General features: G+C 39.6%; 3 protein-coding genes across 11 annotated transcripts in view; 1 reads left to right on the top strand and 2 right to left on the bottom strand.

Annotated features, from left to right (window-relative positions):
* LOC128084631 (clathrin heavy chain 1-like) overlaps window positions 1-5,304 on the bottom strand; it is a 39,685-nt gene extending 34,381 nt beyond the window's left edge. For 2 of the 7 annotated variants that reach the window (XR_008208633.1, XR_008208634.1), the window contains exon 1: window positions 4,863-5,301. Coding sequence is in view for 4 of the 7 variants with exons in the window: in XM_052690897.1 (XP_052546857.1) it covers window positions 4,863-4,904 (42 nt within the window). In the remaining 3 variants the exon portion in view is untranslated. Of the gene's footprint in view, window positions 1-4,862 lie in introns of all 7 variants that reach the window. The other 5 variants (XM_052690891.1, XM_052690893.1, XM_052690892.1 and 2 more) reach the window with 3 other exon arrangements.
* A 10,113-nt stretch (window positions 5,305-15,417) lies between these two features.
* SNAP29 (synaptosome associated protein 29) lies at window positions 15,418-23,210 on the bottom strand. The gene is made up of 5 exons (XM_052691109.1): window positions 22,897-23,210; window positions 21,493-21,689; window positions 20,387-20,472; window positions 19,732-19,836; window positions 15,418-18,340 (listed from the first exon to the last, which is right to left on the bottom strand). The coding sequence occupies exons 1-5, from the start codon at window positions 23,095-23,097 to the stop codon at window positions 18,183-18,185; spliced, it is 747 nt and encodes a 248-aa protein (XP_052547069.1). The 5' UTR covers window positions 23,098-23,210; the 3' UTR covers window positions 15,418-18,182.
* Window positions 23,211-23,282: 72 nt separating this feature from the next.
* Window positions 23,283-27,919, top strand: part of PI4KA (phosphatidylinositol 4-kinase alpha) — a 58,947-nt gene continuing 54,310 nt past the window's right edge. Inside the window, exons 1-4 of one of the 3 annotated variants that reach the window (XR_008208630.1) lie at window positions 23,283-23,612; window positions 25,342-25,458; window positions 26,705-26,798; window positions 27,466-27,554. Coding sequence is in view for 2 of the 3 variants with exons in the window: in XM_052690880.1 (XP_052546840.1) it covers window positions 23,397-23,612; window positions 25,342-25,458; window positions 26,705-26,798; window positions 27,466-27,554 (516 nt within the window). In the remaining variant the exon portion in view is untranslated. Of the gene's footprint in view, window positions 23,613-23,700; window positions 24,997-25,341; window positions 25,459-26,704; window positions 26,799-27,465; window positions 27,555-27,919 lie in introns of those variants that run through there. The other 2 variants (XM_052690880.1, XM_052690881.1) reach the window with 2 other exon arrangements.

Raw genomic sequence — 27,919 nt, 5'->3', positions numbered from 1 at the left:
ACAGAAAGTTTCAGAAATTAACTATACATGGTGTGTAACTATTGCTGCCATCCTCTTATTAGGCTAGCAAGTAAACTTCTTAAGGCAAAAATATTACTATTTCTAAAGGATGGTCATGTAATTACTGCCTCAGTTAATAAAAAAAAAAAAAGCTTCTTATTTTTGCAATTTGAAAGCACTGAAGGTTTACTTCCATCAGTGCAACAGTAAGCATCCATATTAGAGGGCAGTGCTCCATGGAAACTGTTCAACAAGCATGTTCCTTATGACTACACATAAGAACAGGAGCAGATACTCTTTACAACCATAAGAAACAAATATTTAGCCAGCACTGCTTCTTTCACTGTAAGTATGAATGACCCAGATAACTCATCTAATATTACTATAGACTAGATTAGATCATTGCCTATCAAACAATTTTAAGAATGTTAAGATACTGATAACCCCTGTAATGATAAAAAAAAATTAGCCAGAGATATATTATTTAAATGCCACAAGTAGGATAAAATGTGACTATTCACCTGAAATTTAATAATTTTTTTCCCCTTCCAGTTTACTGATGCTTGTAATATGAGAATTTTAATAAGCATTGGGCTTTCTAGTGCTACTCTCTTTCTGCAGAAAAACAGTGATCTAGACCGAACCAGCAACAACCAACTCAGACATTGACACAGTCTTCAAGCTAAATCCCTCTCTCTAGTGGTAAGTTCTTATGACTAACCTACTGTCTGCCTAGTACTATCTCCAAATACTTGGGACATACCATCAGCTAAATGCTGGAGCTCACGTAACTTGATGGGGTTCAGAAAATATCCCACTTCAGCTTAGTTCCACTCAGCTCTAACGGAAACACTTTTCAGAGGTTTCAATTAACAGTTGCTTCAATCCCACTACAGAAGAGTAAGACTTGGACAGAGGCTATGGGTATCTAAATATTAAGCACTAGAAGCTCTGTAAGAACATATCATTTAAAGCACAATACAAACTAAGAACACGGTAGTAATTTCTCAGGGCACTTATGTAGCTTGTGTAGTTATATAAAGTTAAAACAACACGCCCAGTAAGGAACTGTATATAGCCATCAGACATCCTGTCCCCACTGCCAGCCCCCTTGTTGTTGCTCCCCATCTTGGTAGGCAAGGGACATCAAGGAAGCACATGTCAGCTGAAACATGCAAGACCACAGGATCAAGTGTTTAGTTATAGCTGCAATTACACTTTTCTCTAATAAAAAAAAAAAAAAAAAAAAAAAAAGTCACTCCATATACAAACCCAATCCTGTATGTCAATAATGGTGATTAGATCATCTGTTCAAAGAGTCTCTACACACACAGGGTACTTCCCAATCCTTTGGGCAAATATGGTCTCCTCAACACTAAATAGCTGAGTCACCACAATATTTAGCTCTACCTTCTGAATACAAGTCCAAGAAGTTATTTACAGCTGGAATCATCCTGAATGCTTTTACATTCACATATGTCTAGCCAAAGCAAACTTTGGAAATCCATTACAGCTCAGCTTAATCATGCCTATTGCCTCAGGCTATTTCATGCCCACAACAGACAGTAATCCTTAAGAGGAGATCTCAGACTAATCAAAATAAAGTGGTTTTGCCCATGAAGTGACAGAAGTAAATCTATATCACTTTAAGACCAGATTTTAGCTTCTCAGTACCAAACTAAAATGTATAGAATTTATACATAAAGGATACAAAACATGCACACAGGTTTTTTCAGCTGTTTGTGCTTAAGAGTTTGCATTAGTTACTCCAGAGAAAGCAGAAACCTGCCTATTGATCACTGTACCTGTCCATTTACAGGACAAAGAGCCAAGAAATCCAAGACTTTGCATAACTGTTGTTTTCTCTACAGGGCTAGCTGAGATTTTTAATAGTGAGAGATAAAAAATAAAGGACGACATTCAGCTTTTAAGAACAAGCCTATGATTAAGTAAAGGAAAGTTCGACTTCAGACCTAGAACATTTTGTTCACTGAATTCCAGTAATGTCAGTCCCACTCTGCTTGTATTTAGTCTTTTATGGCATTCCTATTCATAGAATCATAGAATTGAGGTTTGGAAAACATCTTAGAGATCATCAAGCCCAATGGCAAACCAAACACATGGTAAACTGCAATCCAGTAAATAATTTATAATCCACTGCTCCAACAGAAGCACTGGAATTAAGAATCCAATTATATCCTAATAGTACATCCCAGCAGTTCATCATTACAGCTATACTTCTGTTACAGCTGATCAGCTACTAGCTTATTGCCAATCCTTGTTGTAGGACTTAAACTATTATAGTCTCTGAGGGAAGAATAAGCAAGTTCTTTGGGGAACTGTGAACAGTTTACAACTAAAAACAGTATCTTAATTGCGTTATGTGGACCTAAACAGTAAGACTTGAGGCAGTATTAAGCTGATCAATTTCTGTATCTCTTACAGTAGCTACTGTCTCCTCATAAGCTCATACCAAGGTTGAAGGTGCAAGCTGTAACAACTTCTAATTTCACACACACTGTGACTAGCGTACATTCCTCCTGCACAGCCTTGGAGGTACAGTTCAGTTAGAAAAATTATCAACATAAAACAAAACAAGCTGCATGAGGAATGTAAGCAGTCTACCTAATACTCCTTCAATTTTATGTGAACCAAGATCACAGTTTTTTTTCCCCACACTTGTTCATCCAGGCAGAGACTGGGAGAGTTCAGTACTTAGCACCACAACTTGTTCAGCTTCCCCAAAGACCACTTCTTGCGTACTTCATTTCTCCTTTTAGCTGAGTATAGAGAAGACTTAGTATAAGGGAAATAAGGTTCCATCAGCACCAGGCTGAATCTGAAATTGAGTAACCAGCTACTCTAGCTACTTACAAACATACTAATTAAAATATCTACAGATAAGCAGTTCAGTTTGAATTGAGATGCAGAACAAATCAATATAGAATTACTGATACACAGCAGTTATAAGAAACTGTTTTTGATTTAACATCATAAAGCAGTGTAGTAGATCTGTCATACTACTCATTTCAAATATGACAATTTAACTGTAGCCAAACCTATTCCTTGGAAGAAATCCGAGAAGAAAAAAAAAAAATTAAGCTGGATGATAATGAAGCATTATGAACAGGAGTGAAGGCCTACTCTTGTCATAAGAAAACTCCCTACTGGCCAACAAGGAGCAAGGAGCTAACACATCTAGAGTAGACACATATAATGTAAGTTAGAGTTGATAAAACCATACTTCATATATCCAGCCAAAACAAGCACGACCAGCTCCCACACGTCTTCTGATTCTCCCCATTACACTTGTCATGTAAAAACAGGTGCTGAAGTAACACTAAGGAGACTGATGAATTCCTGTCCCAGTCACTAATCTTAGTTTCCTAGTGTGGAACACTGCTTTGGAGCCACTGCTCTCAGACTGAGGGAGTGGAAGTGGAGTGGGGAGGCGTGAGCCCCACAAAACAATCCTGTTCAACACATCAGTGGCATGGTCCTAAGGTTTCCCACACTCCCCTGTACAGTCCGCTCCAGCACAGGCTCAGTCCTCCCAATAATATCATAACATTTAGGAGCAAAAGCAGGTGGTGGCAAAAAATAGCATGTGACTTCAGTAGGACTCCCTGGGGAAGTTACTAGCCCCAGTCTCAAACCAGAAGTGCTCTAATGCTCACACAGACAGTGTCGTAAGACAGAACTTAGCCCTCAGAAATAGTCATGTAACATGCAAAGCAGGACACTACACCTATAACATCAACCATAACATCCACTTATCACTGCACAGCCAAAAACAACCAACAGGATCAGTGACACCTGCTAGCTTTAAGTTGTGAGAACCAAATGCTTCTTTCTAAGGTGAGCCCGACATTAAAAATACCTTGAATCTTCACTTTCTTACTCAGACAGCTGCCCTTTACCATGAATTAATTGTATGACAGCAATCGCTACTATCCTGTAGGGTTAAGGGGGGAGGAGGAGTAATTCTTCACTATATTAAACTCAGCTCCAGTGAGTAGGCAGGTGTGTGCTCATGCTGGCACAGAGCAGATATTTCTGGAACTCATTGCCCAATCATTTTTTCCAGCCTTGGTCTCCTCCCAAAATGACCAAGGCAGTTCTCACAGTCACCCAAAATCCCTCCCCAAAAAGGAACTACAGTAGTACCAAGTCTCCGAGAGGATGGGTCTACAGTTCATTTTTGAGATGAAAGACTGATTTGACAGAAGGCTGGGCAGAGATAGCAGAATGACTTGCCAACTCCACTTCCTGTTCCCTCATTCATTTAGAGAATTCCTTTAATTCTTTCCTGCCTTACACTGCATGCTCGCTGCCTGTTGTTCTCCCACTCCGTTTCTAACCCTTCTTTAGCACCAAGTTAAGAAAGGAACAGAGAAACCGGCTTGGCTGCACGGCACCCATTAGAGATGGACCTCTTCCAGCACTGATGCTACTCATAGGCCATCAGAACTGCGCCGTTTTGAAGAAGGGCTTTCTTTCTTTTCTATATCGTTGTGTTTGGGAGGGAGGCAGAGGCCCTCGGGCGCTCGACCCCCAACCCGCAGCCACACGGCTCCCCAAAACCCGGAGGCTGAAGGTCGCTGTGAAGAAGAGTAAAGCCCCTCGCACCCCGAGAGGCAACGGCTTCCTCAGAAGCGTGGGGAGCCACTCTCCCTTCTCGGAGCGGCCCCGAGTGACTCTGCACAAATCGCGCCCGGCGGTGGATGGGGGCGCTGCGCCCCGCGGACCGCACCGCACGCTCCCCTCACCCCGGACTAGGCCGCGGCCGCCCCTCTCCGAGGTGCACGGGGAGACAGACGGGAACAGCCCCCACCCTGTGTTCCCCGTTCCCTTGAGCTCACCTGGAAGTGCTCCTGGAAACGAATAGGCAGGATCTGAGCCATGGCTAGGGGAAAACTCTCCGGGGATGGGTGCGAGGAACAAGAGATGGAAATAAAGCGGATGAGAGGGCACAGCTGCACCCCGCACAAGGCGAGGAGAAGCGCAGGGGGACAGAGCTGGGAAGGGGAGGGGGAAGAAATGGAAACGAAGGGCGACGCAGGCGCAGTATCCTGACAGAGAATGCGCCCCGCTGCCCTTTTCTGCCTCGCGGGGCCGCTCACTTCGAAGGTGGGATCACTCCGCTCCTCGCAAGTTCCGCCAGGGTCTTCTCAAATAGTCCCGTGCCGCCGCACCTTCCCTCCTGTTTCTCACCCCCTCGTCTCCCGCCTGTCTCTCAGACCGTCACCGCCTTTCCATCCCACATGGCTCGCGCTGAGGAGTGGGGAAACGACTGCCAGGACAGGGGGCTCCTCCGTTCTGGATCGTCAAAGTGCGATATTCTTCCGCAGCGCCCCGAGACCCAGCCCACTCCCCGGCTCCATACGGCGGAAGCGGGCGGGGGTCTGTCCCGCTGACTCCTTGCTCCGCCGGTGGTACGGAGGCTGCCCTTCGAGGCAGGGTCCGATAGCGGTGTTGCTCTGCCCTCAGCGCTACCCGCCACCGCTGACCAAAAGGGAGAGGGGCTGACAGGAGCTGAAGGACGGCTATCGGTGTTGTGGAGCCCGCGCCTTTGAGCTTTGAAGTGGAAACACAGATCTTTCCACGAGATGACATCGTGAATTGGAAAATTGTTGAGTAACTGAGGAGTGAGGGGTCCGATGCAAGCCATAAATCAGAGCTTTCTGTTATTTTAAAACTTTGATCCCCATTGACGACCCATCAAATGGGGGACGCCCCACGCAGCCTAAAGGAGAACCTGGAGGGCTGCAGGTGCTGGGGAACCATGAGTAGAAGGCACAGGGGCAGAGGTGCTGCTGGAGGAAGAATTAGGAAATACTTCTCAGAAGGAGTGATAATGTGTTGGAACTGGCTGCTCAGGGAGGTGTTAGAGTCACCATCCCTGGAAGGTGTTCAAGAAACATGGAGATGTAGCACTGAGAGATGTAGTTCAGTATGTGCGGTTTGATAGTTGGACACAATGACCTTAGGGGTCTTTTCCAACCTCAATAGCTCTGTGGTTCTGTACAGCCAAATCCCTCAGGAAATCCACTTTCTATGTCCCTCGCTGGTGGTAGGCACCGAGGAAAAATCGAGCCAAGGTGGAGACAGGGTTTTTTTGCTTTATAAAGTCACACAGCTGAGTTGCCTTCACCTGTGCTCACAGGGCTGAGCTGGTCCTTTCCCCAGGTGCTCAATCAGTGGTTCAGACCAGGACTCAACAATTCCCATACACATGCCCACTGGCCAAATCCTGCTAATTACAGCATCCCATCCTTTTCATGATTAAAAAAAAAATAAAAATAAAAAATAAAAAAATAAAAAAATGGCATCTTACTTTGTATATATGTTTTTGGCACTCTATTGTCCACTCATGTTTTCCTCCTAATTTTTGCCTTTTCCATCCAGTTCTGTGTTTAAAGAACTGTTCTTTTAACGTCTTGCTTTGCTGAGCATATAGGTTGGCTTGTTTGAAGCCTGATCAGCTCTGAAACATTGATAGTGTTTGAAGTTTTGTGGTTTTCACCCGTCATTGTGCACATTCCTGGCAGCAGGTTGGTGAAAACAGTAAATACAGCATTTTTCAAAAAATAATCTGAAAGTTTTTATATATATATAATATATATTATATATATAATAATATAATATGTTATATTATTATATATATATATAATTGCTGCAGCACTGTTTAATAGGTGAATGTTTCATGCTTAAATTCCTTCTAGTTTATTCTCCAGCAGAGACATGAGTTTTTACACACATAGCATTGAAAGGAAATCTTTTATGGTGGATTTACTACAGACACTTTCTTCATGAATTTATAGGTCGGTATGTGAAGTCCCATCCTGTATTCCCTACGCATGGAAAGCTAGGCTGGAGATGATAAATTCTAATGGTATTTTATGTAAAAATGAATAGAAGTGTTGAGGGGTAATAGCAATGCAGGCTGGGGATCTTCAGATTCCCCACAGAGCTAAAGCCATGATGGTAATTCACTTGTGACTTGCAAGCAGTACACCTGTCTTTCCTCCAAGGAATGTTTTCATTTAAAGAAGCCATTTCTGTCTCTCTCTGCATAGAGCAGTGACATTTATGCTCCCTTTGTCTCAACATCGTCATTTGGTTCTTCTCTGGACATTCGCATTCTCCAGGTTTGCAATGCAGATGCTGAATTGCTTGAGTGGTAATGTATTGGGCAATTGAAATTGCAACTTCTTCATCTTAGCCTTGTAAAAACAGAGGTCTATTGGTCAGTGATACAAAGCAGAAGAAAGGGTGTGAGAATCAACATCTGTCTTCAAAATCGAGATAGAGGGATCAGGGCTGCTTGCTGCACAAAACTTTTTTGAAGCTGAATTACTTTAGAGAATTTTCTCAGGCAATACATCCATGAAATGGACAGAGATTATATGTTCTTAGAAAATACAACCAGTGAAAAGAAAGGTGGTAAGTAACATAAATCAAATGCTCTTCTATCACTAATTTCACTAGTTCTGGAATGACAGAAACCTAACTGTACCTACAAGTAGACAAAATAGAATCTTAGCCTAAATGGGCTTAAATGCCATTCAGCAGAATAACTAGTCAGCATGCATAAATAGACTATTGGAATAAAAGGCTGGAAATGGTCTAAAGAGGTCTTTAGTTATTACCTCTGCCCTACAGCAAGATTTAGTGAACCAATGTTTTACAATCACAGATTAATAAAGTGAATTAGGAAATACTGACTATATTGACTGTTATGGCCTTTCAGCAATTTACTTCAAAATAGACCCTTGACAAGGAAACTTCAGTGTTCATTTTCTTAACATAATTCTATTTTCCAGGAAACAGAATAAAGCCAAGAAAAGCATAAACCTAATTATATTTGATAGCAGTAAAACATGCAGATGGTAAACAGACTTTTCATTTTCTGTAGGGCCGTTACAATATTCATCCTCTTCAATTAATCCTGGAAAGAAACATTTGCTAAAAACGTAAGCTATGAATTCTCCCTCATCTCCAGGAGCAGACAAGTCATTTATGGTTATGCTTCCACTATGTTTTCCGGTTTGCTCTTTTTCATCATAACAAGATTCCAGACCACTGGCCAAATTCAGCCATGTGATGGAGAGGAATAGACTCAAAGACAATAGATTTCTGCAAGTTTCATGAGAATAGGCAGCCAAAGAATGGAGACTTAATTAGACAGACTAACTGGTAAATCTGTGAAAAAAATGAACCCAAATCATGGAAAAATAAAATCTTTCATCAATGCTTGCACCCTTTTGCATTAATTTTATTATTAAGGAAATGCTTTTTCCACTTTATGCCCAAATTCCTGCTTTTGTAGAAACCTGTATGCTTTTCTGCATTAACTTTAGAGACAAATAGGTTCAGAAATCCTCAACCTCCTCCTGAAAACAGCATTATTTTTCTCAAGTTTACTCTCTTCAAAAACAGGTTCTTAGTAGACCGTGTAATGCTATCTTAGGTAACAGAGCACCCACCCACTTTTCTTTTTACCTCTCCCATTACATTGTAGGATTACAGAAAACTGAAGATGAAATCACTAGTTTTCTTACTCTCATCTTTCTCAGTTGAGAGTTGTTTGTGAAACAGGTTTCAATAGGAGTGCTCCACACTTCATAGTTCTTTGTGATATATACAACCTAAAAGTGATAGACTGGCTTCTCTGGAATTTCAGTCTTAAGTAATATTTTCAAGACACCAACACAGATGTTTCCCAGAGAGGTTCAACAGCCATACACATTGCTACCTTCCAGATTTTTGAGAAAACCTTCCAGATTTTTGAGATTACAACATAGAATAAAGTGTAGGATTTACACAGATATACACAGTCATCAGAACAGTATGTCTAAACCACCTTTAAAAATATTCCTACCAGAGCTAACAGAACCAATATGTAAGCATGTCTTGCTAACTGCCATTAGAATAAATTTAGATGACACAGCGATTAAGATAGCTGTGCCCCTTTATGCCAGTGCTTTCAGTGTAACTGATACTTCTTGCGTCAGGCACATTAAGCAAAGGGAAAAAGCTCTTATGCAGAGGCAGCCTTAACAAATAAGAAAGGGAATTTGTAATCCTGTCTTTTTAGAGTATAGTTAATCTTCTTAGAGATGCACATCTTTTAAGATCTGCCCAGATCACGAAAAAAAAAAGGTGTTTCGTACTCTTGCTTTTTCTATAAGCCTACAAGATATCTACAACAGCAAATCGTAGGACGTCTACAAAAGCAACATCAATTTCAGCAAAATATGCTATGCCACATATGTATCTTTAGAAAATGAAAAGAAAAAAAAGGAAAGGTGAAAACATAGAAAGTAATAATTGAAATATATATTTAGTATTTTGTTGCCATAATTTGCAGATGTTTGGTGTTCATCATAGAGTAATATGACTAGATGAAGCATTAATTTCAAAAGAATGTGTGAAGGTCCAGATAAGCAGTGGCTTTTATTTGTCACCCTCATTCTGCACCAAGAAATACTGCACCCAGGAAGTAAGTAAGTGTCAGAGTTCTCCCCCTTCCGTACTGGCTATCTGCAAATCATTTGCTGAAATTCAACCAGAGCTTGGTGTGAACACTGGATCGAGTAAGGTTGCATTACCAGGGCAAATCCAAACTTTTTGTGCATTTCTATCTGTTGTCATTTTATGAAACATAATTACTACTACTAATAAGCAACTCTTCTTTTGTTTCTTTGGTTAAGCTGGAATGTGAGAGCTAAATAAATGAAAGAACCACAGATTTTGTCTGCCCTCCCGAAGATCTTTAAATATCTACATGCTTCTTTCCTAGCCCAGAATGTTATTGAGAAAACATACACTGTGTTGCCTGATGCAAGAAGTATGTTCAGTTAGCAGATATTGCCAAGTTTGTGCCTGTGAACAGGAGCTTGGATTTGTCTTTTCCAACCTGAGAAATCCTTTGATTCTGTCCGGACTGTGACTGATCATACTCATTCACAAAGCGAGAGAACAAATTGTTGCTAAGAGAGTGGAAATTCTGTGTTCAACCAATAATATCAAAACAGAGATAGCCAAATATAGGCCATAGGATTAAAACACAAAACACAGACTGAATCCACCTTCATTTGTAATATGAAGTCGAACATTCTGGAATGGTCTGTCCCTTCCCTGTCCGACTGCTCTTTTCAAAAACAATGCAGCTGCACTTGCTGGCGATACTAAGACTCTAGTAAATGAGTGGCATGGTCCTGGTGTGGTTAGTCAGGGTTCTCTGACTTGTTTGTATGTTGTCTCCTCAAATGATTAGCTATGAAGCAACAAAACAGCATTTCTTATACTGCTTATCTCAGACATCACTTCCTCTCTAATCATCTCCTTTCATAGTTGCATAGGACATTGTGGTATTATTGTCAGGTGTATTTGGCTTGCACTTAATCCAACCTTCCAGCTCTTGTCTGAATCATATAAATACAGCAGCAGGAAAAAGAAGCCTTTTGTTCTCCCCCTTGTGCTAGGAGGGTATGATGAGCATCAATATGGACATGTTCCTAAAGACCAAGATGTTTCCCGGAAGTTTGCTCACAGACCGCATAACTCATCTGTTTTCTGGAGAATACAGTTACTTAAAGCAGCAGAATTCACTTCAGAGACTTTGTAAGGTAGCAGCTGTTTATATTGATATTTCTGATGGGAATGGAAAATAGACAATATTGAGCCTATCTCAACATCATCTTTAATTCTTCTTTCCACTAGTTCTACATATTATCGCTTCTGGCTGTTCACACAGACACTTTTCTTTTACACAGCAACCTTCCAGTTTTCATACTTCTTTCATACTACAACAGAGGTACTAAGGTAGCAGAACAGTTGATGAGAGTCAAAATAGAAATAAATTATATATTTATACCACATGGCCTATGAATAATTGAATAAACAAATCACAGAGCGTCTGAGACTGTCTTCAGAAGTTCCTTTCCTTAAGAACATTCATTTTAAGTAGTTCTGAACAGGCATGTGAAAGGTTGTAGATGTGTAAGAAATATTTCCAAATGTTATCAATTCCACAATTTATCACTGATCCATGGAAGCGTAAATTGGAATTAATGGTTCTCTCAAATAGTATTCTTTCAGTACTTACCTTCTAAATCCTGACACATCAGATCCAAGGAAGCAGACACCCCTAGGGATTCATGAAGATCATTAACATGGTAGGACTGACTCAAAAAGTATGTCTACATGTGCTTAACCATAACAGTGGAAGGAACTTAAAAGGTTTTAATGTGATTCTCAACAACACAAACATATGCTTATATTTAAGTTCATTTCTGAATTAAGGACTTAGCTCCTTGCAATCTAATGCACCCAAACCCCACTGTTCTGTCATTGCCACTGGCTGCTGGTGTCTAATGACACTAGAAAATAAGTGATGTCCTACTATATACATCACAGTGAAAAGTTGCCTTGATTGAGTTGCTCATCTTATCTCATTTGGTCATTCATGAAGCCCTCAGGCTTCTGGCAGGTTGCCACTGTAAACCCAGCAGAATGCACATTACCTTGAGAGGTGAATAAGACCTCAATGATGTCCCAAACCCTCATCTGTAAAGCAGGCAATTGAAAAAAAAATGTTTCTTTAGCTTATGTATCTATGCAGAAAGGAAACAGTTTCAGAAATATGAAGCTGAAAATGCTAGAGCACTCAGGTGCTTCAGAGTCCTAAGAATGAGCTTCCTCTCCATCACTTTCAACTGCACTGAACTGGACAAGCAGTTGAAACACTGCTCAGTAAAGAGCCATGCAAAGGAGCCAAGAGCAGGGATTCAGCCAATAACAAATAATCAACCTGGACGTGGATTCTAGGCTGCTCCTGCTGTGCCATAAATGTCAGTTTGTAATGAGTTTGAGTTGTTCTGTGTCAGTGATGACAGGACCTTGACAAGTTTCCCCACCTGTGCTTTGCTTACAGGCACACCTCAGTTTCAGTGCATTAGCTCACATACCAACGAAAACTATCATTCACAACATTGAACTATTGCAGCTGTGTCCTTATGGAGAAAATACCCACCTACCCATATCTGCCTGATGGCCTATTGATGGGAGCTCACAGGTGACCATAGCAAAGCAGGTGACTGCATTGTTGACAACTATGTCTGTGGTGCTATTCTGAACATGTACAGTGAAGTGGGCATAATCCCAAAGGCCAGGATTGATGATTAGCATCCACAAATTCTACTAGCTCCCATCACTGCTACATTGCTGCATGCTACTTGAGGAATAAAAATAAAGTAATAAATATCAACTGCTGTAATCTAACAACACACAATGTAGCAGATGAAATTACTCACATCCCCTCTGTGGCGCAGTTAATGGCACGAGAATTGTCAGGGCAGGCTGCAGAAGCTTGAATTGGCAATTGTCTCAATGTCTCCATCAAATTCTTTTTAAGAGTTCTTGTCTTTCCACAAGAGTCAAATTACAAGAAACAAGTTCTTAGATACTCAGTCCAGGTCATCCTGCCTGCATACATTATTCCAGTAGGTAAAATAGAAAGTGATGGTGTGCCTCCCTCAGAAAGCTCTCTCCATAAACAGGTGAATACAAATCAGGTAATTCCTGAAGGCAAACACACTCAGTCATACTACCCATCAATCCCTGTATAGCAGATGAATATTTCATAGATGCAAACAAATACTGGTGTTACACATATATTCTAAGAGAAGTCTAAGGCTCAAATCCCAGAGTAAGCAAGTCAGATTTTAGTGTTCACATTATTTGAACTCAATGCAGTGTTAGCTGTGAGGGCTGTGAGACACACTGAAGCCAAGCAAAGGTTTTTTTCTAAGCAATAGAAAATCTTGCGGCTTTTAAGAGTACTTACACGCAGGTATAACTCATCATTGGCAAATGACTGTTAATTGTTAAAAGAATGAATAGATTTACAATTAACACAAAGGAAAATGAAAGATCATCTAGAATTAAGATGCCAAGGAGGACAGCCACTTTCCCCAAAATATACACAAATAGAATTGAAAGGCCGTTTTCTATGAAGTTCTGTCTTGCCAAGAACAAAGTCACAGGCCATCTAGAATAACTGAAACAGGGCTCCAAACTGACTGTACTTAGAAAACCCTGCCTGGCATCCAGAGATCTTCCTAATTTAGCAGTCCACTTATTCCATGGGCACCAATGTTTTCTTTCAAGAATCTTACCAACCAAAAAATTATTATGAAAAACAAACAGCATAGAAGCCAAGTTCCTGCCCTCATACACAGGTGAGAACCCAGCTAAACACCAGGACATTTTGAAGACTTTTGCCATCACAAAATTTGGGACCATACAGGAATAATATATACCTGTTGCTTTTAAGTTTTCAAGATGGTACAATTATTTGTGTCTTATTCCTATCCTACTTGTCCTCCTCATGCATACCGTTTATTATACTCTTGATAATATCAGAGTCTATGGCTAGATTACTCCTCAAGTAACATCTCGGATTATTTCTTCTTTGCAAGTAAAGGCTTTACATAAATGAATGCTTATCTGCATTCCACTTTCACTATCAAAGAAAATCTACTCAAGAGTCAAGTAAAATGCAATGTTGTCTTTTTATGCTCAGAAAGCAAAACCCACCAGCTCCAAACTAATTTCCATTTTGACTCAAAATTTACAGAAAATGTTGAGGAATTTAATAGATTTTACTACGGGAAGGAGTTATCTGAAGTTGTAACAAAAAAAAAACAAAAAACAAAAAACAAAAAACAAAAAAAAAAAAAAAAAGGAAATAAATGCAAAATCCCACAATTAACAATAAACATCTTTATTAATCAGCTTACCACTCAGTAGTCATTTAATTCAATCTTCTAAATTGCAGTTCATTTTAACATTTAAAGAAAAGAAAAAGCAAGTGATATACCTGGATGGTACAGACAAAGTCTTGTTAAAAAAAAAAAAAAAAAAAAAGGTATACTTCTAAAAATGCCTATAAAGGTCTATTGGTTTAGAAGACAGAGGTCGTATTATCTATTTCACCATTTATCAAACAACATTACTTCAGAAAAGCTATTAGGCAGCAAAATATTTCAGATAAATTTCGCAAATTAGAAATCAAAGCAACAACAAAAATACCACCAACAACTGTAAAACCTTCTTCAGGAAAAGACCAGATTCACATAGAGTGCATTTACATATAACCCAAATAAAGGCAGTAGTTTCTCTTTGAAATGTTGGATAGCACACATGGTACACCCCAATAGGGCACAGACCAGTGTCTGAGTAATTTCAGTAAGAAGAGAGTTCAGGTGCAGCAACACATCTTCATAGCACAGACTAAAACTCAACTATGCATAATTTGTTACAGTATTTAATACAACACTCAAGCAACTTCAAATCATACACACAGAGGAAACTAGTAAACATATCTGACTATTCCCACTTTTTTTTTTTTTCCTCCTTCCTGTTTTTAGCATATATCTTATTACACATACGTTAGAAAGTATATACTAGTTCCCAGTGTTCAACAACTCATCAAAAATTCATTAGCAAACTTTCTGAGAAACAATATGTATCCTTTTACAAAGTGGACTGAAAATAACATTTTCCTCTCTTACTCTGACCTTAGTATTAGGCTTCTACTCAAGCCAATAGGAATAATACTAATTAGAGCTATTTTGCTGCAAGAACATCTTATGCCAACACAAACCTAGACAAAACAATTTAAGTTATCAAGTTACACTTGAGTCTTCTGAAAGTCCTATACTTCATACAAAGTAAGTTTTTCAACAATATCCAAAAAGAAATAAAATCATACTTCCTCACAGAAAAGAGTACAAAAAGTTACAGAAAGTCTATCATTACATATATAAAGTGGCATTCTTGGAAAGGCAAAGCTCATGGTGTTTTTTTTTTCCTACCTTGGAATTTCCACCTTCCCGCAGGAGAAGAAGTTACTCTAATGAGAAAAAAATATCACGTACAAAATACTGTTGTTTCTTCATGTAAATCAGCAGAAAACATAAAACGTGAAAGTTGAGAAAGGTAATTCAGTTAGTAGCAAATATTAGTAACTCCTATCAACATTTTTCTTTCCCTAAGAAAGAAAACTCACATCTGAAGCAATCATTTAAAAAAAGCTATTAAAAAAAAAACCACCAAAATTAATAAATGGAACAGAAAAGCTTAAGTAGCAAAAAAACAATGACACACAGTGCACATGATAAATCACAGGTTGAAACAGTGACAGAACACCTGGTGGGAAAGCAGAGCCAGCCCAGAGGAGTTCAGGTGCATACAATGTACCTGAGTGACCTGAAGAGTTGGAACCAGGATCCACCTACTCCCAGGCCTCATTTAAGGGTCAGCAGTGGAAGCAAGGATATTTTGCTGGAGGTTTTTTTCCTTCCTGAGCCTTCAAAAAGTAAGCAGCTGGGGTTTTTGTTGTTGTTGTTTTTGTTTTTTTCCTCCTCCTGTGTCTAAAGATTTTGTCACCCTGCTATTGTTGCTGTGCTTTCCCCATCATCTTATAGCATTACAACAAGTTAGTGAGACAATGAATTAAACTGTTAAAGATGTGAGAAGTCAGACTTCTGTACAACCTCTGTATGTTGGAGATTTTAGTCTGCTTGGATTATAAGGCTCTCAAAGCAGAAATACGGATTTTAAAAATTTCTTTTTATTCCCCTTCTTTGCCTGTGTTTTCAAGGCCAAAGACATTCAGGATGTGCAAAACATTTAGTAATGCTGATACAGCTAAGCTGTTGACCAAAACAATTGAGTTCATTCTGTAAATTAACTTAAACTAAAAACATGAAGAGCTGGCTTCAGAAAGACAACATATTGTTAAGGCAACACTCAATTAAGTAAACTAAAGTTTTAGCTGGGAATCAAGCTCTGCATTTATTTCATGTAACACAACAAGATCATCTAGCTACGCTCTTCCTCCACTAACCCAAACTTTGTGGGGAAAAAAAAACATCAATCTACAATGCAAGTTAGTGAAGTCTGACTTTGGAAAAAACTTAATTTTGAAATATCTGCATATAAATGAGGACAGATTTCAACCTACACTGAGTTATTTACTGTGGTAGTTTTTGCTGTTGTTGAGTATCCTATGTTCTTGACAGATATTACAAATCCTTTTTAAGATGCAAATGTTTCCATTAATCAGCACTGGGTAAGTAAAAACACCATTCTTTATACCCTATTAATAAAACGGGGAGTAAAATTTATAATCAGTACAACAAATACAATAATAATTGCAATATTCCTTCACTGACTTAACAGATGCTTAATAGATTTTGATAACTAATGACTAGTATAATAAATCTCTAAACCTTCTCAAGGCATCAGATCATATAATTCATGACTATTCTAACAGTTAAAGAGAATTATGATACTGACCAAGAAGGGAGATCATAACATTGACATTAAGTTTTTTCAAGACTTCATATTAGTATAAATTAGAGAGAAAGCAAATAAGGCTTTTCATGCTCAAAAGCTCATGCAGTTTTAAGTCTCTGCAAGTGCTATCTTTTCTAGGGACTAAATTAATGATAGTAGCAAGTTAGGAGAAACAAAAGCACACCTTCAATCTAATTCACAACTCTCATGTACTTTTCATAACACTATGCCTTAGAAGTGTGTGGTTTTTTTGTTTTTTTTTTTTTTTTTTTTTTTGGTGATTCATTTGTCTTTACAGTTGAATTCCCCAGAGACACAGTAAGTCAAGAAATGGCCAAGTTTTCTCAGGTCTCTTTATCCTATTGGGTGAGCTTTATAGCAAGTCAATGTAACAAATTCCCTTTAAAAAAAAAAAAAAAAAAAAAAAGAGTATGAATGTAACACTCATGAAAGATACAAGCCTGATAGTTCTAAACGCCTTAGTTGTATTAACTTGGAAAAGAATATTGCACCAGCACGAAGTGGCTCTCTTCTTGGCCTTTCACTGTCAGTTTTGATAGAGAGTATTGCAATACTGACACAGGTTTTCTCCAAACTGAAATTACCCGTTTTCAAAAGAGACATCTAGTTCTCATTGTCACGTCTTCAGCTTGGAGCAGAAGTGTAGTTATTCTACAGTTGTATTTACAAATGAATAAAATGAAATAGAAGACCCAACTTGTATCTGGAACACTCAAAACTTTTTGAGCTTTTCTTCATCTATGGGAACTTTTTGTATCTGCTAAAGCTAATGCAGAAGTATGTGCATCACAGTTGAGCTTCTTAAGAACAGTCAAAGTGTGTTCAAGGAAAACACAGCATCTGCTCACTCCTGAATCACCTCTATTTGAAATAAATATTAAATTAAGGAATTACTTCTTAACATCTGTTTGCACAGTAGCAGACCAACTCTCCATTTCTAAAATAGAAACTAACCACCTACGTAACTAAGTTGAGAAAGGGCAGAAAATGAAAGCAGATAGTGACAACTGCTACGTAGGAATCTTAGGAAGTACACATGCATTAATTGTGACTCTGTTACCCAAACTTTTTGGGTACTTACCAATCAACATTTCTTGCAAACCATAACATACCCTTACTGATTTTTCCTGAAAGTAGCATAAAGCTGATAGTACCCAGTGATCCACTCATAAATACCACTGCTCATTGGAAAAAGTAATCTTAGGAACAAGAACACCTACAGAATTTTATCATTCTTGCATTACACTTTTGACAGTTTACCTTTTACACCTTCCATTGAACAGTTAGCTCCTTAAGCCCCAAGAATGCCAAAAGGCAATCATTTAGAATTATTTGTACAGCTGAAAATTGGCATATTTTTCAACATATAAAATAGCTGTAGGTAAACAGAATTTGCAGTGCTTGATCTGAACAAAGGAATACATTCTGTTCTCCCTGCCCCTCCTGGAACTAAAAAGGCAAAAGGTAGCTGATTTTCTCATCACAGCTTCCAGGCCAGGGATACTGAAGCTTTGTAGACTCTGGACTCCTCCATGCACACAATGCACAGTAATACACAAATTAACAGAGTACTGAAAGATTTTACTCAAAATGCACTTTTCCCATGTATACTGGAAAGAAATTCAAGGTATCATGCTACGCTTCTAATGTCAACAAAATAGTAGCCTAACGGAGGAAAAAAAAAAAATATATATATATATATATCATCCAAGGTTGTTTTTCTTTTTAAAGAGATCTGCTGAGAAAAGACAACTGAGAAGAACTAATGCTGGACAAAATTTGTTAGATCTTTAAAGCTGTCGAATTTTTTTATCAGTGCTTTTAATACCGACGTCCAGAATCTCTACTTTTTTGGTTAGCCGATCCAGCATATCATCTTGCTCCTCTATTTCTGTCTGCAGACCAAGAGCTAGGTTTTTCAGACGACTCAATCCAGAAGACATCTCATCTGTCAAAGGAGAGATTGACCATAAGGATTCAAAGCAGTAGAAAGCATATTGCTTCAAATGGATACTACTGGGATTTCCTCTCCTCCAAAACCTTGAGTTAGAAAAAATTATTTACAACTGCTCAAGCCCAAGTATTCTCTAACAATGCAAGAAGCAAAATTTAAACACTGCTACTGCATTACAATCAGAAAGTAATCATCTTTATTTCCATTACAAGTTAAATGCTTAAAACCAAATTTGACTTTTATGATGAAGCACCCTCTAATGTAGTTTTCACTTGTTAAAAGATCTTGATGAAAACTGGACTGTACCCTTCCTCAGCACAGTTTTAATAATAAGCTATTTTTTCCCAACTGATCTGCATGCAGAGATATTCTAAATACACTGAAGATTGAAGCAGTTAATTAACACAGATGAGAAAATTAAGTTTCCAGAATTTGACTACAAGAAAACTATGCTGTTGTGTGCATGATTGGTACAGATGTTTCTGAAGCTAGTAAATTTTGCGTGATTTGCGAGTAGAACAACTGTGTTTCCACTAACTGTTATGCTTGATTATTTCTCTTTGATTTATTTCTTTCTGACTTCCTCCCAATCTTTTCTTGTTAGGTGAGCTAAATAGTGACACACGTAAGCAGAAAGGCATGCACTTTGCATATACACTACAGTAAAATGAAAAGGTCAGCTCAGAATATTTTTGGAAGTAAAAAAAGAAACGCAGCAAATTCACTAATTATTCAGTACCTTTCAATTGCTCTATATTCTGCAGAACATGTTTATTTCAAAAGTTGCAGTTTTAAGTTCTCTTGGTCCAAATCAATGTACAATTTAACACAGGCATGATATAGCTGTCAGTCTGATAAGTTCAATACATCTTTCAAGATAATTGGAAGACTTTACATAATGAGGTAATAAGTACCATACTACTCTAATCCAGATGTTGAGTCATTACTTTTTCTAACACTACTAGTATCTTAATTAGGTTATTTTGTTATTGGGTTTTTTTCCTTGAAAATGGAAGGATTAGCCTGCTTGTCCTAATGATATTTCAGTTACAGGATGTTTCAAAGAAATATTAACATATCCTGGGAATTATTTTCATACCCTGGGATACATCAGCAGCATTTCCTCATTCAAAGACCAGAGATTTGCTTGCATATTCACATTTAGTAAGACTGCTTTTCGTACAGTCAATATATGATCTAAGAGAACTCCTGGTTTTGGTGTAGATGATTTGAAAAGACAATCTATAAGCATGTTTTTTTTTAATATCAAAGCTCATGTAAACTATACAAAAAAAAGTTATCAGGGATATATTAGGCCTTCTCTAGTTTGAGAACAAAAAATTGAAAATCGTACTATGTCAAACAGCTTCAATTTTCTCACTTACCTAAATTGTTATCAATTTTTTTGTGGTAGGCTTGCAGACGTTGATTCTTTGGATAGGCATCCCGCTGCACTGAAGAAATCGAATCTATGCTGCTGAAATCACTATCTGTTAAGAATACAAGATAAAGTATATAATAAAGAAACAAGAATCAAGTTTTGGAAAGCTATCAAAACTTAATTTGACTATAGTTGCCATGAAATTATATAACCAGTTAGCAAGAGCATCAAAAGCAGTCCAACATCACTACCTACTGGACACACTCAAACAATTATAAAGCTATAATCACTCTCCTGTTGTCTTTTGTAACTCTATTGTGTAGCTAAAAAAAAAGACACCAACCAAAAATAACCAATAAATCCCACTACCAACAAAGTAAGTTTACTACCTTCTATCGGCATTTAACATTTGCTCAGGTAAAGCCACTAGAGAGTCACTTCTGCCCTCTGTTGGACAGACTCCTAATGTTATGTGAAACGTAATGGCGATTGATGTTACCAGAAAGCTTTTCTTTTCTCAGAGAATTACAAATCAGGAATGCTAGGATACCAGCCTCCAGAAATTAGGTAGCAACACAAGTCAGCAGTTTGTCCTACCTTCACCACTGAGCAAGTTCCCTCCACTTTGACGACAGGCATTCAGAATAAAATAAACAAACCTGAATTATCTAGGCGCCTTAAATTCGGATGACTTTCCTGATATTTTGTGTCTTGATCTTTGCTAGACATCATTGCTTCTTTTAATCTGGTAATACAAATAATAAACCAAAAATATTCTTACAGATCAAAGGCTTCATTTTGAATCAGTTCAAGAATAGGCATTAAAATTATCCAAGAGAAGAGAACTTACTAGACCTGATTCAACATATCCCTTCACAACTAATTATAATCACATCTTCAGTGAAAACACAATTGGTTGTTCTAGTGCTGAAAATAGTATAAGCTTTGATATCAAGAACAAAACCACATCCGCAGTCTTGGAGGCAACCTATTCTTTTCCTCCAATGAAAAAATGAAAAAGGGAAGCAGGAAAATCAATCCACACAGCACTACCATGCTTTACATAAATTTCTCAGCTGAAGACAGACAAATACTGTAAGACATAGTAATTCATTTCCATTTATAGCTTTTAATTAAAAAAAAAGTTGAGAAAGATGCATAATATTTAAGTAGAAGCACACCAATGCTGCAAAATCATAGTTTCCTAACACAACTGAATTAAGCATGATGATTCAGTGACTCTGAAAAATAACCTGTGAATAAACTCCTAAAAATCTGAAGTTATTCTTACCATTACGAATGTAAGGAAAATAATAACTTTTTCAGAGTTAAAACAAAAAGGGAACCAGGCACCAACTCAGGAGTTTACAGAATCAATACATTATTTTTAAATTTTTTTTTTTTGTGACATTTCAGAGAAGCTGGCAGGTGGGGGGAGGGGGGCAAGAGAGGAAGGGGAAAGACCTTTGAGGAGTTTAGGAGAAAGACGCATGAATGAAAATAGTGACGCTGTGAGGAAACAGAGGAAACTCTCTTTGTAAGAGTCAGGTAATTGGAGAGGGATCAAAGAGCACAGAGAAGACAGCTAAGGCCCTGGTAACAGAATGAGAAATATATATGACAACACTATTCCCACTTCAACACTTACTTTAGAAGAATTGCTCTAGATCCAGATTCTTTCAGAAGAATTCTGATGACAGGCAACTCCCCTGCTTGAACCCAAGAAAACAGTACCACGCCCCAATACAATTTTCATTTGACTTACCTATTGTTGCCATAATATTCAGGTATTCCATTTTGTTCTGGTTTGCTCTCGGGTGGTTTGGCTTTGAAGTAGTTAACCAGGCCTCCAAAAACACTCTTAATGCTATTTATGTGCCTTTGACTAGTCTTCAGGTCCTGGTCCATTTTATCAACCATTTGTTCTGTACGCTTCAGTGCTTCTCCTTGACGTATGAGCTCCTAATGGACATTGACAGATAAAATGAAGCTAGTTAAGCCAAGGTAAACTGGAAAACCAACCATTTTTAATAAATGTGCTTTAAAAACAAAACAAAACAACTCTTTCAACTGTGCAGACTACTCCTAAAGGCTTGCAAGCCTTTTCACTTACTCCTGCTGTTCTGGGGGCATTTCAGTGAAGAGCTGGCAACCAGGTACGGCATTGGCCAGCTACAAAAACTTCATTTGTGCACAACTAGCTTCCCGGTACATACTACAAAAGAGATTCAGGCACTTTCCATGCTGGTCTTCTGTCAGACTGCATTGCTTATTGATTGAACAACTATTGCACCTAATGGGCAACGTAGTGAAAATGCAAAGGTTTACAACAGGCAAATGAAAACTACGTCTAGTTCTGAAACTAGAAATTAACAAGGGATTCTGCTTCACATTGCTGGGTTGTTCTAGATGATTTATAAACAAACTAGCTAAAGAAAGCAAATACAGCTAGAATATTTTTTTTTACTGCAGTTTTAAGGCAATGCTAACAGTTACAGATCCTGATACACACAGCTGTATTATTTCAATGGCACTATGCTAAAGCAATCCAAAGATTCATTAGATTCATTCTGACAGAAGACCTGCCCTCAGCTAATGCTGGTGTAAAACCAAGGACAAAGCTAAGCCTCAATACTCAGTCTCTCATTTCAGCCTTTCATGACACAGACACCACAAGGTAGAGCTCGGTCACTTTGATGGTCATGCTGCTGCACTCAGGCAAACACCCAATTACTGGATGACATCATGGCAAGGCCCTCATTAGTGACATGTGAATATAAACTGCACTCCAAAACAAGCACGTGAGAATGAAGGAAATGATTAATAAAGGTGGAACCAAGAGTATAATCAACTAAGCATGCAGATTTCTCATTTTATTAGAGTTGCTGAAAACTAAATATATGCACTGTTAATAAAACCCAGTAAGAAACTGACACAGCTGAGCTCTGCTCTATGTATAAAGAGACTCCAACTGGGATGCCATGCTTTAAAAACCAGCCCTCTCCAGCAGCAAACCGTGATAAGGAGGGACGTACTGCCCCTGAGACGCTGATCGATTCCGAGAACTAACGACAGCATCCAGAGGACGGGAAAACATCAGAATCAAAACCCACACCGGAGAGGGGCAACGGCCTCGCGCCGTGTTGCTACCGCAGGGGCCCGGACCCACCTCGGAGGCAGCCACACCAATGCGCTCGGACTCGTAGAGAAGCGAGAGGGAGCGCGCGGTGCTGTCGGCGGTAGCGGCGGAGAGGTGCAGCGCCTCCTGCTGCAGGTAGCGCTGCCGCTCCGCACCGCATACTTCTCCACCGCCCCGCGTCTCCTCTTCGTCCTCATCGAAGGGGTTGTAGCTCCTCGAGACGGCCGACATGGCGAACTTCCCCAGCTCAAGAAGCCTCAGACGACGCCGCTGACCGAGCCCCACCCCCTTCCGCCTGCAGGCACCGGGCGGAACTACCGCTTCCCCGGGGTGGGCCAACAGCTCCGCTGAGAGAGGGCGGTTCGTCGGTGGATGGGCGGGGCGGGGCGGGGCGGGGCGGGGCGGGGAGCTCCGAGCGGTGAAGCGAAGCAGGCCGCCGCCATCTTCTCTGCGCGATTGGTGATCTACAATGTCGCGAGATAGGCGCTCTCGCGAGAGGGGCCTAGCTGCTCTCTGACTTGTCTCACACAATGGCGGCTGCGACGGTTGCGGCGGCGGCAGCGGCGGCGGCTACTGCAGCGGCGGCAGCCGCCGCGACCGCCGCCGCGCCCTCTGCCGCCGCCGCAGCTCCTTCGGCGGGCGTGGGCCGAGGGAGCGGCGTGGGCACCGCGCGGGGTTTCTACTTCAATACGGTGCTGTCTCTGGCGCGGTCGCTGGCCGTGCAGAGCCCGGCGCCGCTGGAGAAGGTGGGGGCGCCGTGTGGGGGTGTGACTCGCGGAGGGCTGTTACACGGGTGGGAACTGTGTGCGAGGCGCGTCACGCGAATGAGACCCTTGGGTGCTCTGAGGGAAAGTTCGAGGCTCCGCCTGTGAGGAGGTTATGTGGGGTCTTGTCGCACTGTGCGTGTCTGAGCGGTTCTCCGGGGGCGGCGTGCTCACACGTGAGAGGGTGCTCTCGTGGGCCCGCGGCGAAAGCGTTGTGCTCTGAGGAAGCCCCGGGCTGGGGCTTGTGGGTCGTAATTGGTCCTGGCCTTGTTGGAGCTGGTCGCAATTGCGGTATTTGGTGAAGTGAGAGTGATGTTATCTGCTCAGGGTGGGGAAAAAAAATAGCTGAGGTAAACATCTGCCGAAGGTATTACTCGGTAGAAGGATCTCAGTCTTGGGAGGCTTCCTGCTGTGATCTCTGCTCCGCTTGGAGCTGTGGCTGTCAGGAGGCAGCATCACAGCTTGGTGCCTGTGTGCTGGGTGGCACAGCTCTGTGCCAAGAACTGCAGTTTGGGGGTATTCTCACTCAGGTGCTACAGTGCATCTGTTTAGTTCTTCTTCTGAAGTCCTGTTGTTGGTTGTACACCTAGCTGCAAATCATAAAATCATAGGATTGTTACAGTTAGAAAAGATCTCTAAAACAGTCTAGTCCAATTGTCAACCCAGCCCCACCATGCCCACTGAGCCTTGCGCCCCAGTGTCGCATCTCCACATTTCCTGAATACCTTCAGAGACAGTGGGTCCACCACCTCCCTGGGCAGTTTCTTAATGTCCTGCTGTTGGCTCCCTGTTACCGACTGTTAATTAATTTATTTTTTTCCAGTGTGAGAAACTATAGTAGGCGTTAAATGATATCAGTAGATGAGCTTTTTAATTGTGATGGTTTGAAAAATTTCAGAAATTTGAAATACAAAAAGAAGCTTGTGCAAGTGTTGAAGGAAACTGAAATCAACACGTGTCAAATAGTTGTTGATTTTCTCAGTATCTGCTATTCGTTTATTTTTCTTGGCCCTTAGATATTTTCATTCACACACTGATGCTTAAAGGAGGGCCGTGTGGCCAGGAACTGGAAAGAGCACTGTCCCCTTCAATTACAGGAGCTCTGGATGAGTCCTGAAATCCACAGCCCCCGAGATTGATTCTTGTATGGGAACTGCTGAGTCACGGCCTGAACCTCTGAGCATCTGAGGCGAGCCATGAGTCAGCCAGAGGAGCACAGGTGAAGGCAATTCACCTGTGCTGCCGGAAGGGGTGGAGCCAGGCTGCACCTCTCCTAGACCTATTTAAGAGCTGGCTACCAGTGGGGAAGGATCTCTTCTGGAGATCCCTCCTTCTGGTGCTTTCTGTAGGTGAGCCTAGTATACAGGTAAGCCTTCCATTTATTCTGCTTATTATCTTAGTCTATTTTGCCTAACTGTCTTGTTCTTTTGTGGTTATAACATCTTGATATCCATTGATTATACAATTCCCTACTGTGAAAATAATCGCATGAATATTCTGACCTTCTGCTTGGGGTGCTGTGGGTTGTGGATGTGATAAGTAGAGGTGGTCCTTACAAAAAGACGGCTGGGATTTTCCCTAGGTCTATTGAGTTGTTTTTTTGCTTTTGTTTTTCATTTGTTGGGGTTTTTTTTGGTTGTTTTTTTTTTTCATTGCTCTGACTTATTTTTGGCTTTGCTCCCCCCTGTTTTTTTGCTTCACTGTTCTTCAGGTACAAAAACTGCTCTGTATGTGTCCAGTGGATTTCCATGGAATTTTTCAGCTTGATGAACGTCGCAGAGATGCTGTGATTGCTCTGGGAATCTTCCTAATTGAATCTGATCTTCAGGTATTTTTCCTGTTAGGCTTCCTCTAATGAGCTTGAAAGATATTGGATTAATTCAAATGCAGTAGTACAATTAATGAAAAATTATTATTGTTCTTTCTAAAAAAGTTGGCATGATAAAAGATTGGAGGTAACGGAGCAATCAGGAGAGAAAAAGAAGCAAAAATAGTTCTGACGCATGTGACAGCAATTGTGGTGCTACCACAGCCAGACCGTTGTTATATTTTTTGTTTGTTGCAGATTAAGGAGATACGGATAAGATTAAGTAATTTTATGCGGGCTTGCAGGTGGTGGTAGACAAGACAGAGGCACTTGTTTACAAATGTTAAAGGGCAGGTGATGAATCAACTGCATGGTGTTGAATTCGAGGTAGTAAAGGAGAGAAGTGTCTTCTGAGGGGAAGCATGAGTTGTATTGTCAGGTTTATAACAGACTTATTATGCCTCAGCATTAGCTAGGATAAAAGGATGACCAGTTTATGTAGTTGGCTTTGTGTTCAAGCCTCCATATTGTATCTGATTATGACAGGCTGGTTCTTTTCTCCTCCAATGTTGCATGCAGTATTGTTTCTTGAAAGAGAAAGTATATATTGACTTCAGGGTCCAAAGACATTAGACTTCTTCAAGCTTTTCAGTTTTGCCGTGGTTTGAATTGGGCTTATGTTTCCAACTGTCTACTGTGATTCAGCTTGTATACATAGTAGACTTTTTTTGAAGTGTGAAACTTAAGGCAATTGTATTCATTCTTCTTAGCATTTTTGTGATGTTTTCAAAGCCAGCAGTTTTAATTAATCCAGCTCTGTGAGTAAGGAAAATGTTATCCTTTGATTTGTAGATTTAACTGAGTTCTTAAATGGTTGTGCTAAGTGATTTGCATAAGGCCATGGGGTGGGTCTCGTATATAGAGGTTGTCACTTCTAAACATCTAACTGCCTTCAAATTATTTTGTGACTTTGCTGTAAATCAGTACATGAACTGGAAAAAGAAGATCCAGAAACATAATTAACCAACTTTTATTCAGAATGAACTTGTTAACTAGAATGAAATGCTTGAGTTTATAGCACTGAATAAATTTGTTTATTTTCCTTTGCCTATATTGAAATCTGTTCTGCTATATTCAAGAAGTGTGTGGAGTAATTGATAGGAGTTCTGTGTGTGGTTAATGTGGTTTTTTCATTCCTTTAAAGTAACTGTGGATGATATTCTTTAGCATTTTGTCTCCATTTTAAATATAATATTTTGCTTTTTAGCATAAAGATAATGTGGTTCCTTACCTCCTTCGGCTTTTAAAGGGACTTCCCAAGGTCCAATGGATAGAAGAAAGCAGTGCACGGAAAGGCAGGGGTGATGTTTATTGTTGTGTTTTTTTTTGTTTTTTTTTTTTGTTTTTTTTAATTATCATTCTCAATAAATAACAGCCAACAAGTAGAAATAAGTCTCTTCAGTGTGAGGTATAGAGGGAAGTGAGAGTTGTGATGAGGTTCTCATCTGACAGCCTTTAATATTAACTGTTCTTTAGAAATGGAAAGGAAGCTGAACACCTCCTGGCTTTCCTGCTTGACTGCTACGTGATAAATTAAATGATACATTGCATTCTCCAAACAATTCAATATATCTTAGTACTAGATCGGGGAAGATTACATAGTAATTTAGAGCAAGAGAGTGGAACCTGAGATTTTTATACTTTGCTTTTGTTAGATACTGAGTTAAATACTTAATTTCTTGCTCCTTTAATATCTCTTAGAATTAATATAAGAATAATTCTGTTTCACAAGAGATACTCAATTTGTTTTTTATGTGTATTTGAAAACCTGGAGAAGTTTTTATAAATTAAAAATATTATTTTAATACTTCATGCTGAAATTATGATGGCTAGAATATACTTTTAAATTTTGTTTGTACTATATCTGAAATATGTCTCAGAACTGCATGACATGAGAATCACTGGTGTTCTTTATGTTTGCTCTTACTATGCTCTCTCTACTCAAGGGTTTGGTATGTTACTTTGTAGGCTTGCTTCCAGTTGCAGAAAACTTCAGCTTCTGCTTGGTAACGTTGTTATCAGACGTTGCTTACAGGGATGCCTCCCTCAGAGAACAGGTAGAATTTAAGTTCGTGTTGACATTTATCCTGTTGCTTTACTTTGCTTGAGTTAGTTAAACCTCAGGTACGCAGTAGATATTCCTAAGTCTGTTTTTATTTCTGGGTTCCAAAGAATGACAGTCACTGAGTGCAGAGTTTTAGTATTTAAATTTTGATACTGAGACCAGGACTACTGCAGTTTTTTTTGTTTGTGCCAGTTAGCTGAAGGCTTTACAAAGGAAAGATCTGTAAACTGAGTGAGAGTAATATACTTCCAGTCATGTAATGTTAAAAAATGTTGCTTACAGAGATGCTTACATTTCTAAGTTCATAAGCAAGTTTTACATGCAGTGCAGTGATGTCAGATAAGATGATAATATATT

The sequence above is a fragment of the Tympanuchus pallidicinctus genome, unplaced genomic scaffold (assembly GCF_026119805.1).
Source record: "Tympanuchus pallidicinctus isolate F22 unplaced genomic scaffold, pur_lepc_1.0 scaffold28, whole genome shotgun sequence".
Taxonomy (NCBI): Eukaryota; Metazoa; Chordata; class Aves; order Galliformes; family Phasianidae; genus Tympanuchus; species Tympanuchus pallidicinctus.
This window is presented reverse-complemented; position numbering and strand designations above follow the sequence as displayed.

What these genes read in the sequence shown, in the direction of transcription:
- SNAP29 (XM_052691109.1), bottom strand. Translation starts at nt 23,097, where the DNA reads ATGTCGGCCGTCTCGAGGAGCTACAACCCCTTCGATGAGGACGAAGAG. An exon ending in GAATATTATGGCAACAATAG is followed by an intron (nt 20,473 to 21,492) that starts GTAAGTCAAATG and finishes TTGTATTACCAG; the next exon opens with ATTAAAAGAAGCAATGATGT. An exon ending in AAAAATTGATAACAATTTAG is followed by an intron (nt 18,341 to 19,731) that starts GTAAGTGAGAAA and finishes CTCCTTTGACAG; the next exon opens with ATGAGATGTCTTCTGGATTG.